Raw genomic sequence first — 17,034 nt, forward strand, 5'->3', positions numbered from 1 at the left:
GTTAGAACTGTTTGACAGAAAATAGTTTTTTAGTTTTGTTTCCTCATAGGCTTCCTTTCATTGACTATGATGATGCCATAATCCTTGTTCACCTCTACACATTTGTTCCAAAAAACTCAGGGCTAGATCTTATGCTTAACTGTAATAATTCCTTTATCACAGGTTTATTTTTTCTCCTTTTCTCTTGAAATTTCCCATTTTTAATATTTCTTTAAATTATCTGTTTTACATCTTGTGTGCCATCACATTAATTTTTGAAAATGAGCAAGTTATAAATTATGACTAAAAGGAAATGGTTTATATCTACAATTAAATCGTATTGATGAATAATTAGCAAACCTTTCCTGTATTTAAAAATTCTAATGTCCAATGTGTATCCCAAACCAATTAAATCACAAACTGCAGGTGGGGCCCAGGAATCAGATGTGCCAAATCTCTCTGGGCGACTCCAACGACCAGCCAAGGCTGAGAACCTCCAGATTAAAGGAAAACTTACGCTCACAGTTTAGCCAATGTCAGGAACACTGTATTTTCTGGTAGTGCTGTAAGCATTGGCATTATGTATTGTCTTATTAAAACTTTTCCCTCCAGCACCCAGCAGAGTGCCTGACAGATAGTAGGTAGGTATTTAATCTTTTAGAAGTGAATTCTTAATTAAAAGCATAGGTGGTATATTAGGATTTTCCAGAGAGGCAGAACCAATAGCCATATACGTATGATTTATTATTGGCTCACATGGTTATGGAGGCTGAGAAATTCTGTGATCTGCCACATGCAAGCTGAAGGCCCAGGTATAATTCAGTCTGAGTCTGAAGGCCTGAGGACCAGGGGAGCCCATGATGTAAATCCCAGTCCAAGGGCAGGAGAAGATGAGAGGAGACATCGCAGCCCAAACAGTGAGGCCTCCTTCTGCCTTTTGTTCTAATCAGGCCCTCAGTGGATTTGATGATGCCCACCCACACTGGGGAGGGCAACTGCTCTAGGAGTCCACCAATCCGAATGCTAATCTCATCTGGAAACACCCTCACAAACACCCCCAGGAAGAATTTTTAGTCTCGGCATCCCATGGCCAGTCAAGTTGGTACATAAAATTTGCCATCATAGATGGGTAGATGATTAGAAAACCTATTTAGCTAAGTGGTGAGAGGTTAATAGTGGCTTCAGTTTTTCCATTTCTCTGTGATGATGTTAAAATAGTTCCACCTCTCGCCCAAAGAAGAGAGCTCTGTGTTTGGAATCGTGGTTTGGAGATTTGGGCCTGGTTTGGTTGGTTATTGGTCGTATGACTTCAAGGAAGACCCTTCTCTCTCTGGGCCTCAGCTTCCTCCTTTACAGGGAGCTGGCATGGTATAGTAGGAAGAGCCAGGCTTCAAAGCCAGAACAGACAAAGCTTCAAATCCCAGGGCCACTTTTTTTTTTTTTTTTTTTGCAGTACACGGGCTTCTCACTGCTGTGGCCTCTCCCATTGCGGAGCACAGGCTCCAGACGCGCAGGCTCAGTGGCCATGGCTCACGGGCCTAGCCGCTCCATGGCATGTGGGATCTTCCCGGACCGGGGCACGAACCCGTGTCCCCTGCATCGGCAGGCGGACTCCCAACCACTGCGCCACCAGGGAAGCCCTCAGGGCCACTTTTTATAGCAACAGGCAGCTGTTACCTTCCTATCCATCTAAAAATTGGAAAAATCCATGGGAATGCATGTAAAGTACATGATCTGTATTTACTACACGGCCCCTCTTGATATTAGCACCAGGAGAAGAACAGGGGCAAGACCACATGCCCTACCTCCTACCTCGCAGCACTGTTTTGAGGCTCAGAGGAGAAAGGATTTGTTAAGTGCAGAGCACAGTTTGCAAAGGCTGTGGCTGTCACGGGTGCTTCATGTTTGTGATTGGAGCTCAGGTGCTCTGGCCAAGGACTGCTCTCCTTTGGCACATTACATACATCATCCCAGGTCAGGTGACACCCAGTAAATGTCATAGTAGGGGAATATCTGACCCTTTAAATACCTCTGGAAGGACTCTGTGTCCCAAGATGGTCAACAATAGGATTGTGTTTAGGTGAAGGCATCCTTGCAAGAATCAGATGTTATCAATGCTGAGCAAATGTGTTAGGCACAATTTTCATGGGACCTGATTTTGTGTTTTGTGAAGATGACGTCGGCTAAGGCGCACCCACCCCCCCAACCATGCTTCGGCTCTGCCCATTGTCCCCACCCCAGCTGCTTTCTCTGTTCTGGGCACAGGGGCATTTTGTGATAGGAGGCTCCTAAAGACCCCTGAGTTCAGAGGGCTGAGTGAACATACCCCCCACCCTGGCCTGTACTGCCATGGGATTTCCCATGCTGCATCCTCACCCCACCCCTCCAGGCCCATTGGCCCCATAAAGAGGCTGTTCTGGAAATCCCAAAGTTGTTTTAAAAACCTTCTTCCATTCCTCTGCTTTATCAGGTGGCCCCCAACTGGCGGTCATGAACTTCATCTCTCCTTGTCCCCTTCCTACATCTTATCATTGAGGAATGGGGAATCTGTAGGACTACTGCATGTAGACAGCTGAGGGGTTTTATGGGTCTCAGCACATCAGGTGGTTGTGGACTCTGACACATCTCCAGGAGGGAAGTCTTCCAGCAACACCCCGTGGGGCAGGGCAACTGGAGAAGGACCCGAGAGAGAACACCCTCCTCGGAGATGCCTCTCCAACATGTGGCCTTCAGTAAACCTGCACAGGGCCCTAACTCAGGGCCAGGGACCCTGCTTGGTGTACACTTAAGATAAGCAAAACTGGATAAAGTCCCCGCCCCCCTATAGGGGCACGGTCCCACCAACTGCCCTTGGTTTTCTCCTGGACACCTCAAACCTGATGGTTCCTAAGCTGCGATCTCTCCTCCCCCAAACTCCCCTCCCAGCCCACGTCCCCCTCAGTAAATAGCACCACCAGCTGTTGCACAGGTCGAGTTCAAAGCCCCTGAGTGCATGCATGGCCCCTTGTCCCCTCTCTTCCTCCTCCATCTCTGATAATGATAAGAACAGGGCACGCAGGGCCCTGTCTAGGTGCCAGGTTCCCTTCTAGACATTTGCACATAGTAAATCACCTAAATTTGTCATAAGGGAGAGGCGTCTTTTTTGTCCCCTTTGCACATGTTAAAAATTGAATCATATGGAGGTTAGGTAACTTGCTGCAGGTCACACAGCTGGGCAACGGCCGGTCGGGTTTGGACCCAGTGGCGAGGCTCCAGTGTCCTTTTGGACGATCAGCATCAGCGTCCCTGCTTCCCACATGATCCCCCCGGCCCCCAAATTCATTCTCCACAGAAAACCAGAGACATCCACTTACCAGTAAAGCCAATTATACCTCTTCCTGCTTCAGCCCTTTTGTTCACTCCCCGCTGCACTTAGAATGAAATCCATGCTCTTCACCGTGGCCCCTGTATTAGTTTCCTGTGACTGCCATAATAAATTACCAGGACTTGGTGTCTTTTTTTTTTTTATTTATTTTATTTTTTATTTATTTATTTTTGGCTGTGTTGTGTCTTCGTTGCTTTGCGTGGGCTTTCTCTAGTTGCGGTGAGTGGGGGCTACCCTTCATTGCGGTGCGCTGGCTTCTCATTGCGGTGGCTTCTCTTGTTGCAGAGCACAGGCTCTAAGCTCATGGGCTTCAGTAGTTGTGGCTCGCGGGCTGTAGAGAACAGGCTCAGTAGTGTGGCGCACAGGCTTAGTTGCTCTGCGGCATGTGGGATCTTCCCAGACCAGGGATCAAACCTGTATCCCCTGCGCTGGCAGGCGGATTCTTAACCACTGCACCACCAGGGAAGTCCCTTGGTGTCTTAAAACAATATAAATTTATCCTCTCACAGTTCTGGAAACCAGGAGTTTGAAGTCAAGGTGTCAGCAGGATTGATTCCTTCCTGAAACTCTGAAGGAGAATCCATTGCTCTCCTGTCCCCTTGCCCTTGGTGGCTGCCGGCCTTCTCTGCCCTATAGACTTACCACTCTAGCCTCTGCCCCTGCCTTCATGTGGACGTCTTCTCTGTGCTTCTCCTCACTACCTCTTCTCTTCTCAGGACACTGGCCATTGGGTTTAGGGGCCACCCTAATCCAGGATGATCTCATCTCATAATTATGAGATCCTGATGATATCTAGCAAGACCCTTTTCCCAGTTAAGGTCACATTTGCAGGTTCTGGGTGGGTTTGTCTTTGCAGGGGAAGGCACCACCCTATTCAACCTACTGCACCTCCTTTCTGTTGTCAGACACAACGCCCCAACCTCCGGACCTGGGTCGGTGCTCCTTTCCCTCTTCCAGGATTCCTTTGCCCTCTTTGTGTCTTCTCTTCAGACAGGTCTCCTCCCCTGACCACCCTGCCTGAGGTGGGTGCCTGCTCTACACACTCTCTCTGCACCCTTTCCTAATGTTACAGGTATTATAATGATTTATAATTACTCATATGCATTTGCTCACTTGTTTTCACTGTGTCCTCCCGCAGTGACCTTTGAGCTGTTGGGCCCCATCCTCCTTCCATGCCCACAACAGACTAGGCCTCTGTAATGTGTACTTGACCACCTGACTGTCTAGACACATGCTTGCTGAGAAAAAGCGAACTTTCTGATCTTCCAGTGCTGCAAAACACACATCTAATATTGTCTTTCCTTAAAAAACACAAAAGTTATTGTGAATTATTATGCCAAGGAGGTGGGTCACCAGGTAGGCCCCTTCCCTTGCACCATCTAGCCTCACTGAGGCCCACAAGCTGTGAACAGCCAGGAATGGGGTCCAGGTGCCCCTGGGTATGAGGGCCATCTTCACCTGTGCCTTCCCTGCCCCAGTGAGGCTGTGCGCACAGCTAGAGGTGCTCAGAGCCATCTCAAGAGCAAGCTCCAAACATAATTTGGCTTTGTTTATGCCAAGTGAGAGAAACAATATGTTTTTGCTCCTATCATAGTTACGCCTTGGTAGTCGGTCCGGTCTTTTGCAATAAGAGTGTAGCTCCATTTCCTGTTCTGAAGCAACAGGCTCTTTTTCCCCTGTAGTTTTCTACAAGGTTTCTCACCTTCATGGACCACCCAGGTGAACGGGAAGAGAAGGGGCTGGCCTTGGGGGGCAGCTTTGCAGCAGTCCTGGTTCCTTCCCAGGGAGATGCAGGAGCAGAGAGGGTTTGCTGAAGTCCAGGCAGTAGCTGTCAGCCTGCTTTTGCAGAATGGCCTGAGGTGGTGATTGTTACAAAGCACAGCTGATGGAGGCCCCAAGCCAAGCTCTGACCAAAACAATGTCCTCTCCCGGCTCACTCCTTAAATCACCAGGCTCACTGCCTTGAGATTTCCCAAGAATGTCCAAATCTCACTGCTATGTACATCTCCTACTTGGAACTCTCCCACCACCCTCTCCCCACCCCCTTCACTTTATATTCCTGGCACCTTTCCCATCTTCTGCAGCTGGTTTATTCACTGTCCAAAATACTGGCAAAAGAGTCCCCCCATTTTTTTCTCTAGTCTTGGTCTTTACAGCTATTGGAATTTTTATTTCTTGCCAACTAACATCAAGGCTTTGGGGACCATCCGTGTTTTTAATCCAGCTTCCTAAGCTTGTCCTTTCCTGACATAATTTGTGTCGCTGTCAGTGGGAGATTTTGCCAAAAGACTGCAATGCAGTGAGTTCATCTCTAATGTGAGTTCTGGTACCCCATCAGGAGACTTGTGTTTGGGGGATGGCTGGGGAGTAGGGTGGGGAGAAAAGGCTCCATTGATCTTGTGTGAAAAGCCAGCTCTGCACAGGAAGGATGGGGAGGTGAGTGGATCTTAGAAGCAGGAGTGCGTTAGGGTCACCACACAGCGTCCACACCCTGAGCATCAGGAAGGAAAGCAGCCCACCTCCTCCCAAGACCTTGGGGAGTGAAGTTATGTTCCTGTAATGGCTTTTTGCTTCCACAGTGAAACCCCCATACGTGTGCTTTTAACGTATCAGGTACTCACAGGGATAGTTTTTAAAAATCACAGTTTTCTGCACTTGAGCCTAAGTTCCATGTGTTACTTAGTGCTTTTCAGAGGAGGCCTTAACACTGGGACGGCGGCTGCCCTGCGGGGGCATTAGTAGCCCTGCAGCACTTTGATCCCGCGGCTGTGCCCTGCTTGCTCCTCGGCGCTCTTGGTGCAAGAACAGGAGGCAGAACCGCTGAAGTCACCCTGTCTCTGGGTGGTGAGCAGGCCTTAACCACTGTGGTGGCTTTATCTTCTGATCTACCTTCATTCAATAGAGCAGAGCAAAAAACCCAAAAGCGCTGCCGCTCAGCTGCCTCTTGCTCTTCCTTCCACCTGAATGCTGCCTGTCATCCAGGGAAAGGGCAGACCTGCTGTCTGTGATGCTGATCATCTGAGCAGACCTTCGTGCTTCCCTGCACTGTGCTGGGTCTGCCTGGGGCCCTTGGAACCCACCTGGCAGGAGCCGGTCCTACCCAACAGGAGCTCAGAGGGACTCGGCTTTCTCTCTGAATTTTCTCTCCGCTTTCCGGGTTCTCCCCCCAGCCTCTCTACCTTATGCTTTTCCTTGTTTTAAACATCTATCTGATGGTGTAATGTGCAGAAAGGGCACCTACCCTTGAGTATGTGGCTCCCAGCACAGCACTGCTCATCACGGTGGAGCGCATGTGCTGGGCATGCATGCAGGTGCGTGTTGGCTCCTGGTGCGTGTGTGACAGGCTGAGGGCCTGGTTTGCAGAGTGGCCATGCCATCCCCTTGCCCTGAGCAGCAGTAAGCTTCCACCTGCCCCCAGCCTCCCCAGTGCTCGGTGCTGTATGTCTTTTCCACTCTGACCGTTCTGGTGGGTGTGTAGTGGTATCTTGTTGAGGTTGTCCTGTGCGTTTCGTTCATAAGCAGTGAGGCTGAGCATCTGATTGTGTCTGTAGTTGCCACTTGGATATCCTTTCCTGTGACCTGCCTGTTCCAGTCATTTGGGTTTATGTCTAAACTCCTACTGTTGCAAGAAGGGGAACCCCTTCCAGGGCCCAAGAGTGGGCTCTTGTCTAACACTCGGAAATGAATTGTCCGAGGAATCACACATGTTGACAAAGCAAGAGACTTTATTGGGAAGGGGTGCCCAGGCGGAGAGCAGCAGGGTAAGAGAACCCAGGAGGACTGCTCTGCCATGTGGCTCGCAGTCTTGGGTTTTAGGGTGATGGAATTAGTTTCCGGGTTGTCTCTGGCCAATTATTCTGACTCAGGGTCCTTCCTGGTGGCACGTGCATTGCTCAGCCAAGATGGATTCCAGCGAGAAGGATTCTGGGAGGTTGGCAGGACATATGGAATGGCATCTCCTCTCTCCTTCTGACCTTTCCCGAATTCTTCTGGATGGTGGTAGCTTGTTAGTTCTACATCCCTTACCAGGACCTCGTGTTGTAAGATAACTCATGCAGGTGGTTATTGTGGTGCCTGACCGGCGCAGGCACTGGTTTCTGGTTTCTGACAGTGGTTCTGACACTGTTCTGACACTGGTTTCTGACAGTGGTTCCCCTAACTGTAATTTGCTCATATTAAGAAAGTCCTGATAGAGTACAAATAGAAATTGGGGATTGATATTGGAGAAGCATCTTGAAAATCCATCACACCCCCCCCCACGCCTGTCTCAGTGGGTGAGGCTGGCATTCCTCACCTCACAGGAGCCAGTGGATAGCCCCCATCCCTAACCTGCTCCTGCTGCAACCAGGAGCACTTGTGAGTCACGCTTTCTTATCTCCACCACTCACTTCCCCGCTGTGCGTCATTTAACATATTGGAGCTTTGGTTTCCTCATCTGAAGGATGCAGTGAGGATCCCCCTTCTGATTCTTTGTGCCGACTTAATGAGGTAACGGTTATGGAGAGCAGGCAGAGTGTAAGCCCTCTGGGCATATTAGTGTATGATCACTGTTAATGTGAAAGTGCCTCTGTTCTTACCTATGTCCTCAAGGATGAGATTTCAATGTGCTGCCACCTCCCCTTGCATTTCCAAGGGTCCTCATGGAGGCTTGGAGCCCTTCCAGCCATTGTGGGAAAGGCTGAGTGTCGGTCATGGACCTACATCTAGCTCTCAGAAACAGACGACTCTATTCTACCACCAATCCTATTATGGTAACCATCCTTCATTTTAGCCATGTCAAGCTTGGTTTCTGTTATTTTGGCCTTCCTAGGTGCTTTGTATTTTATCCACACTGTATAACTCAGGGTAAGTGAGAACCCCAGCCCTCTGCTCCTCAGACTTTGGGAGGGTGATCTCTCCTGCCTGTGTTTGCAGCCCCAACACAGCATCTCCTGAAGGCCCTGTGTCCATACAACTCAGGCTTGGTCCACTCACCTAGCGTGGGTTCCTTGGTAAAGCTGGCCCCTCCTCCAAGTCTTCCCCCAGAACTTCTGTTCATAAGCTACTTGTGGACCTTCCTGTCAGACATGCCTTCCTCCTGCAAAGATTCTCTTCCGTCTTCTTTATGGCATGTATAGGGGGCCTCTTTCTGTGGTCTCAGCACCAGTGTATACCCAGGAGGCCCTCACTGGTGTCACGGTAACACTCAGATGGCCTATGTTATTGACACCATCTTAAGGAGTGAGTGGGCTGAGTACAGGGTCCTGCCACAGATCAACATATTGAAACTGGGATGATTTGGGTAGAAAATCATGCTGCTTGTGGATTGCTTCTCCCTTTTCCCATGTTGTTCAAAATAGTGACCCAAAGGAAAACTAGAAAAATCAACTCTTTTGGTCTTTTTTTTGAACAGGGAAAGTTTAATGTAAAAAAGCATTAGCTGTAACAGGTGATTGTAGTATTGGGGAATTAGCTGCTAAGATGTAAAGAACTCTAGAGACACAGGAAGAGCAGATACAGGAAGCAGCCCCTATCTTCAGGTCTGAGGCAGGGCACCCAAGGAAGGAACAAATATGGATGAGGGTGCCCCCCTCACACACACACCCAGGGCTGAAATTCCTTGGACTTGTGGGAGAGGGTACAACCAGGGCCCACTGGATGAGGGAGACGTTTGCAGAGGTGCTGCACTGGTGGAAATCTCTGGGAAGTCACACTTAGTGGTGTCAGGGAAAACCGTCCAAAGGAGAAACTGCATGTGAGACCAGGCTGAGAATTTTCCCAAAGTGTTGGTGTGCTCAGAAGCTGCCCTCGGAAGCTGCCTAGAGGGAGGTGGCATGCATCACAGGCCACAGGAGCCTACAGGGAGAAGTCACATATCAGAACCAGAGACAAAGCCTGTCCCTCCTCTAGGGTCTCTCTAGTAGCTGGTTCTGATAAAGCTTCGCATCATGCTGCTTGACTGGAGAGCTTTAATTCTTCATATGGCTTCAAGTTACCATCTAGTGTCCTTTCATTTGAACTTGAAGCATTTCTTTTAGGGCAGGTCTGATGGTAAAAAACTTCCTCAACTTTTGCTTAGCTGGGAATATCTTAATTTCTCCCTCACTTTTGAATGACAGTTTTGGCTGGGTATAGAACTCTTAGTTGATAGATTTTTTTTTTCTTTGAGAACTTTGAATGTATCAACCCACTGACTTCTGGCCTCCAGGGTTTCTGATTAGAAATAGGCTTGTAATTTACTGAGGATCTCTTGTCTGTGATGTGTTGCTTCTCTCTTGCTGCTTTCAAGATTCTCTCTTTGTCCTTTGACAGTTTAATTATAGTGCATCTCAGTGAATTTTTGCTATTTGAATTGTAGATTCATGTCTTTCTTCAAATTCAGGAAGTTTTAAGCCATCATTTCTTCAAATAATCTCTCTGCTCCTTTTTTCTCCTTCTGAGACTCCCATAATGTGTATCTTAGTCCCCTTACTGGTTTCCCACAGATCCCCTCTGCTTACTTTTCTTTATTCTTTTTTCTTTTCATTCCCCAGACTCAATATTTCAATTCATAGGACAAATTCATAGAACAAATGTATATTCCTGATTTTTGTTTCTGCCTTCTCAAATCTGCTTTTGAACTCAACTGGTAAATTTTTCATTTCAGTTATTGTACTTCTCAACTTCAGAGGTTTTTTTCCTGTTTATAATTTCTATCTCTTTATTGATAGTCTCACTCTTTCATGTATCATTTTCCTGTCTTTGTCTATGTCTTCCTTTAGCACTTTGAGCATCTTAAAGACTGTTGTTTTATAGTTTTTGTCTAGTAAGCCCAACCTCTGGGCTTCCTTCAGTTTCTACCAGTGTATTTTGTTCCTTTGAATGGGCCATACTTTCCTGTTTCTTTATATGCCTTGTGATTGTTTTGTTAAAAACTGGACATTTGAATCTTACAATGTACCTCTGGAAATCAGCTTCTCCTCCTTCTTCCCGGATTTACCATTTCTTTGCTACTGGAAAATTTCTCTGTGTTGGGGATCAAACTGAAGAAGTGTAAGGTCTTCTCTGGCCTTTTCTGAACCTTCATCTCTTCTTGGGAAAACCTAGTGGCTTTCTAAATTTTCCCATATATGCAGTTGCTTCTGAATAACCTAATCCTTAAATATCTGGCTCCTAAAAGGAGAAAAAGAATTTTTTTTAATGTATTGCTCACTGAAATTCCCTGGTAGGGGCTGCAGCTGGTAGGGATTGCAGCAGTGGTGGCCAGCCCTTATGCCCGTACCTCAGAAATCAAAAGCAGCACTGAGCAATCAGAACACAGAACTCTGATATTTGGAGGACAAGGTCCTTATTGTCCACCCTGGCTCCAGCAAGCCACACCAGGAATGTAGGCACAGCTACCTGCCATGGGGCTGGGACATGGTGTACAGATAGCCACTACCACACTCAAGGTTGAAATTGACCAAAATTAGCCGCAGCTTACCAGCCAAGCTTTCTTCTGGAGGCTACAAGCTTTCGGATAGACTCCAGAGTTTCAAAATAGTTACTTCAGGCAGTTTTTGCCAGTACAGTTCTGGTACAGGTGGAGAGATTCTTGGTGCTTCCTACTCCACCATTTTCCCTGACATCACTTTGTCTTTTGATCCTTTTAAGATAAATTCTGATAATATAGTTCAATTCAGTCTAACTACTGTTTATTAAAGACCAGCCTGTGTAGGATTCTCTGCTTGAGGATGCAGAGGAATAAGAGGAAAACAGGAACTCAGCTGACTATTTCACAAGGTTGATGATAAGCAGCATAGCAGAGACCCAAGCAGGGTCAGGAGAGGTTCCAGGTAGGAAAGAAAAATAGGCTGCAGGATGGAGGTATCCTTAAGGATGGGCAGAGAGTTAGGGATCAGGGAGTGGGGAAGATGGGGCAGTGAGCCAGATGGGGGCTGAAAGGAGACTTGCCTGTGGGAGAAGATTGGACGTGGAGAAGAAAGAGGATAAGTTCAGGAGGGAAGCATCCTGAGGCACGTGTGGTATCTCATGGGCTGCCCCCTCTCAGGCGCACTCTCTGCTGGATCCAGGAGTTCTCTTATGTCACATCTAATCTACTCTCCACCTACCTGCTGTGAGGCATAAAGGTAGTTGGTATATGAGGGTCAGTCAGACGTAAATCTGGGAAACTCAATTGATGGAGGAAATTAAAAAGGAAACTAAAACAAAGCTTGATGACAATTCAGGAAGTTAATTACATGACATGTGCAAATCTCAGTCCATACCCTAAGGTGTGTAGGAAATGTAGCTTCCTTTATTTTTTTAGCAACAACCTAATTTGTAGTTTTGCACTCCATTCTAGTCCATGTTGGATTCCTGATCACTTCAGGAGTTTTTGCCCCATTTTCCCTGAGTCCGCATCTAAGTTCGGTTGAGGATGCATCTGGTTATTGTGATGTCTGTTGTATTCATCTCCTAGGGCTGCTGTAACAACCCTCTAACTGGTGGCATAAACAACAGATTTATTCTCCCAGTTCTGGAGGCTAGAAGTCCAAAATCAAGGTTTGGAAGGGTTGGCTTCTTCTGAGGGCTGTAAGGGAGAATCTGGTGGTTTACTGGCAATCTTTGGCATTCCTTAGAGTGTAGAATCATCACCCTGATCTCTGTCTTCATCTTCACATGGCGTTCTCCCTGTGGGTGTCTGTCTCCAGATTTCCCCCTTTTATAATAACACCATTCACACTGAATTAGGAGCTCACCCTACTGTAGTATGGCCTCATCTTAACTAATTACATCTGCAGTGGTCCTATTTCCAAGTAAGGTCACAGTCTGATGCTCTGGAGGTTAGGACTTCAGCGTATGAATTTTAGAAAGGACATAATTCAACCCACAACTTCTTACCATAGAGCATCTCTGCCTCACCCATTTCTTCTCTGGTCCCAGCCATGGGATGTGCAACTCGCCTCTTGCAGAAAAGATGTCCCTCCTGCTGGTCCACATGGTTCATCAGGGCCAGCCCCTCTCTGTTCCTTCTGCACCATGGTTTGTGGCACAGAAATACATTCATCTACCCACACTTGGCACTTGGGCCTGGGGCTCTTGGGGAGGTGGTCTGAGGCTCCACCCATCCGAGCATGCAATGCAGTCGTTTTCCTGAGCTCTAGCTGCCTCCCTGGTACTATGGGCAGGCAAACGAACAAAGGATCCCTCTCTTCTCAGATGTCTTAGAGAGGTTTTGCTGTTCCCTAACTTTGAGATCAAAACTCAGAACCCTCTGTGGAGCCCCTAGCGTATGTAATCTCTCAAGGCTGCCTCCACTCCCAGGTGGGAGAGGTGTTTGTTGTCTGGGGTGTATGAGGTGGGCATGGAGGTATGAGCGGCGCCTTTCCTCCTACTCCAGATGTTTCCTTGAACACATTTATGTGGACCAGGGGCTGGCAAGCTATGGCCCATGGGTCAAATCTGGCCCACCACTGGTTTTGTAAATAAAGTTTGATTGGCACATAGCCACACCCTTTTGTTTACACATTGTCTTTTGTTGCTTTTGGCCAGCAGTGGCAGAATTGAGTAATTTCAACAGAGACTGCGTGGCCCACAAAGCCAAAAAAATGGACTGTCTGGCCCTTTGCAGAGAAAGTTTGTGGATTCCTGGTGTAGATTATTGTGACACAAAAGCCTAAAGACTTTTGCCCCCTTCTGCTGTCATATCTCTTCCATAAGGCAATCATCATAGGGTGGTCTTACTGTCTGAACACAAGAAATGGCAGAGAGAAGAAAGGAAATATTCAAAATGAAATAGTGTATCAAAAAAATGTCACCTTGCTAACAGGTGTGTACAGTTTGTGAAAAGTCATTGAGTGGAGCAGGTGTGATTTGTGCTGAATTTCAATAAAAATGTGCCGGGGGGAATGGTGCGAGGGGGTGGGGACAGTCTTACTCCATCGTGATGCTCTTGGCATCGTGGAGGTGAAGGGTACCATTGAGGTTGCCCAGGTCAGAGTCCTAAGAGGACATCCAGGGCCTCGTGGAAGAGCTGGGCAGAGACAGCGTCAGCCAGCTAGGCCAGGGTCCTGCTGCTCCTCCTTAGTGCCCCTCCCATGTGCAGACATGGCCAGAGAACACAACTGGGTCTCCAGCACTGGTTAAAGCCCCAGACTAAGCACAGAGCATCTAGGACCCAAGACCACAGCATGGAGCACGTGTGGTCTCACGCTTGCCAGGTAAAGGGTGCAAAACTGGGATCCGGCTGGTCTCTACCCAAAGCCCATGAACAAGTGAATTAGTCATTCTTATTCTTTTCATTACAGAGTAAATGAGAGCTGTTTATTTACCCATCCTGAAACTTAGTGACCTCTGGAGTATAGCTAGGAGCCACTTAAAGGTCTTCATTTTGTAGGAGACAAAAAAATCAAAAAACCCACACACACCAAAAATTCCCCTTGGGATTTTCAGTGTTACAGATGGTCAAGTTGTAAGTTCAGATGAAAGACACAATTTGTGCATCTTGGTGAACTGATTGATCCTCACTGTATTCTAATTCCAGATGACCTTGATTTACAGTTCTTGGATGCATTTTTCTGATGGCTCACTTAACATGTCATCATCGTGGGCCTGGGATTGCTGAGAGTTGGTGTGTAAGAGGAGAGGGGGATTACTTTGGAAACTTCGCCTGCCCCTTCCCCCTCCGGAAAGAGAGGCCGAACCCCGAGCACCCCTGCTATTTCCGCAGCCTGTCTGGTTAACGCAGACCACTCTCTTCCTTCTAGCCCGGGGCCTGGAGGCACGCACTGCCTGGGCGCAAGTGTGGAGCACGCAGTCTGTGAGAACTTGCCCTGCCCCAAGGGCCTGCCCAGCTTCCGTGACCAGCAGTGCCAGATGCATGACCGGCTGAGCAGCAAGAAGAAGGGCCTGCTGACAGCAGTGGTGGTTGACGGTAAAGGCATATGGCGCATCCTTTCAGAGCGGCCTCCCTCCCCCGCTCCCCAAGACCATAAACACCTCCTAGGAAAACCCACAGGGCATCCCCACCCCCACAATCCACCCAAGAGGACACTCCAATCCTGCCCAGCTCAGCCGTGGACCCACAGGGAGTTGAACTTGGATGACCCAGCTCTGAGATTTCCCAAAAGCAGCTGTGAGGCAGGCAGTGGACCAGCTACCTCCTGCCCGCCCCCTACCCCCGTTCTGTTCATAGCAAGGCGGGTGCGCTGGCAGCCTGCCATCTAATACCCTGTGCTGCTGGGCCCAGGCCAGCGTTGAGGAGAGCGAGGCTCTGCAGGAGCAGGACAGCGGGTTTGTGTGTCTGCTGTTTCTCTTTCCAGTGGTGACGCTTTCTTGCATTTCTTTTCTTGGTTCATCTTGGGTTGGCTCTTACTCCTTGACTGGAGTGTTTGGGTAAAGTTGTTTTTTTTTTTTAACTTAGGTAACATTGGTTTATAACATTATGTAAATTTCATGTGTACAACACTATATTTTTCACTTGTGTATACACTACAGTGTGCTCCCCACCAGCAGTTAAGTTTCCATCCATCACCATACAGTTGACTCTCTTTACCCTCCCCCTACCTCCCTTCCCCTCTAGTAACCACTACTCTGTTTATTGTATCTATGTGTTTGTATTTGTTTTGTTCCAGGACAGTTTACAACTTGGGGAAGATGATAATAAGCACAGGTCACATTTTCTTTCCCAGAGTTTTCTCCCAAATCAAGAGACTCTGCCCACTGGACATTACAAGCATTTCCAGTGGCTGATAAAATTCGAGGTGGGGTATCAGGTCTATAGGATATGTGATGTTTGTTTATTGTCCATAAGGATCTCCCAGGGCCTAGTTCAGGGTTTTTTATGCTTAAAATTCTGTTCATCTTCAGGAAACAAGAGTGTGTTATAATGATGACAACATGGTCCCATTTATGGAGCATACCATGTGCCAGGCTCAAGTTAGCTCTGCTTATATCAACTCATTAAATATGCAAAACCACCCGTGCAGAAGGTGAGAGGTTACAGGTTACGTGACATGTCTAAGCTGCTGCATGAGTAGCAGGGAGGGAACTGAGCTCAGTTCCGGAGGAGCTGACTCAGAAGATAACCAGCTGGCTTCCAGTAAGACAGAAAGATTTCACGAGTGCTGAGTGAGGATGCTTCAATAAGAACTCGAGCAACTGGGCCTGATTTTTACACAGCCTCTGAAGTATTTTGCAGGAGGCAGAATACTTTGCAGGAGAATGAGGTTCCTGTGCCAGGACTTAGGTTTCTTCCCTGTGATCTGAAGAACCTCTGAAATATACACTCTGTTACAAGCTCAAGCGTGCATAACTATGACGGGGGTAGACCCAGGCAGCACAGGGAATAATGGCCTCAGATCCGCAGCTTTTAACCCAACAACCTGACCCATCACCTTCAAACTGACGTGGGATGTTCTAAACCAGAGCAGAGAATCCCAGCCCACCCAGCCGCGGGCTCATTTTAAAGCATCGGGGAGCTCCCCCAGACGTTTTCCTTTTTTTACAAAGACCACTACCTCTGGGAGCTGTGTGATTATAGCCACCCTGTTGCCTAACCAGCAGATTTCCAGGGAGATGGAGCCTTCACACCCTCGGCTTTCCCTGCAGACTAGGGAGAGGGAGACCCGTGCTCCCAAACAGGGACAGGCAGCTGGAAGCTGGGGCTCACAAAAGAGCCTTGTGGCTCTGCCTGGGTATTCGTCTGATGCAGGAAGACATTTGAGGCTTCTAGACGTCCCAGGCGCACTCGGACCCCTAATCGGAAGGAAGATATTGCTGGCAGGGGCTGCCGTGTTTGCAGCGCAGTGGCAGGTTTTGATGAGAAGCAGCTTCATTTCCAAACCTTCAACCATCCCCAGACTACCAGATAAGGATGGTTTAGGTCCCCTGTCTGTCCTCTCCCACGTCTTGGGAGCAAGAAGAGGTCAGGTCTAAGACGGACTCACCCACTCTCATTTCCTCTCTGCCATGTGCAAGGCCTTGTTATTCTTTCCTTGGTCTCTTGCTCCAGTTTTCAGTTTTCCTGCCTCATTTATGCAATGCAGAAATCCCACTGAAATGTCTGTTTTTCCACAGATTTCTCCAAGTCCAGATTAAACTTCTATTTTACTTCTAACCACTTTTGGATCACTGAGCTCCTTGGTTCCTTATCATTACAGAGGCTGAGGCTGATGTCTGCCCAGATCCCCCTTACAGGAAGCCTCCAAGTACAGCTATTTGGGGAAGCTCATTGTGTTCAGAATGTGTTTTTACCCACTCGCTTTTTGTTTCTGCCAAAGCAATAAATAATTACAGCCAGAGTGCCACCACCTTTGATCTGAAAAGTGGAACCCTACTTGATAAGGACAGTAAGCACTCTGCCTTTGAAGGAGAGACCCCAAGTACAGGGCTTTGCAAGGGTAGCTTGACACATCCCCCTCTGGGGTGGAATTGTCATGACTTCTTGCATATTTGGTTTCATTTCCTTCTCAAATATAAACAGAAGCCAGCGGTTTTTTTGTTTTGTTTTAAGGAGCGTTTCATGAGGATAAAAACAAAATAATAAATGCCCAATTCAGAAGGTAGGGGGAGAATAGAGATTATAAGTGTTCCTCTCACAACTCGGTTTATAAAAGGCACAATTCTAGCTCAGCCATGAGAGGAACGATTCCTGTGGTTGGGCTCTGGGCTCTTCTGAAGCCCATTATGACTGCCCTATTCATAGCGTTGCTATCGCTGTGGAATTCTTTGGCGAGTGACGCACAGTTCAA

The 17,034-nt window shown here is 47.8% G+C and overlaps 1 protein-coding gene across 2 annotated transcripts in view; it reads left to right on the forward strand.

Annotated features, from left to right (window-relative positions):
• The window catches only part of ADAMTS17 (ADAM metallopeptidase with thrombospondin type 1 motif 17), a gene marked incomplete at both ends in the record, with an annotated part of 352,152 nt that overhangs the window by 225,114 nt on the left and 110,004 nt on the right, over positions 1–17,034 (forward strand). For both annotated transcript variants that reach the window (XM_082841528.1, XM_082841529.1), the window contains one exon: positions 14,050–14,216. In XM_082841528.1, coding sequence (XP_082697654.1) covers positions 14,050–14,216 — 167 coding nt within the window. The remainder of the gene's footprint in view (positions 1–14,049; positions 14,217–17,034) is intronic.

The sequence above is a fragment of the Leucopleurus acutus genome (assembly GCF_964270905.1).
Source record: "Leucopleurus acutus genome assembly, chromosome: 1".
In the NCBI taxonomy this organism is placed as follows: domain Eukaryota; kingdom Metazoa; phylum Chordata; class Mammalia; order Artiodactyla; family Delphinidae; genus Leucopleurus; species Leucopleurus acutus.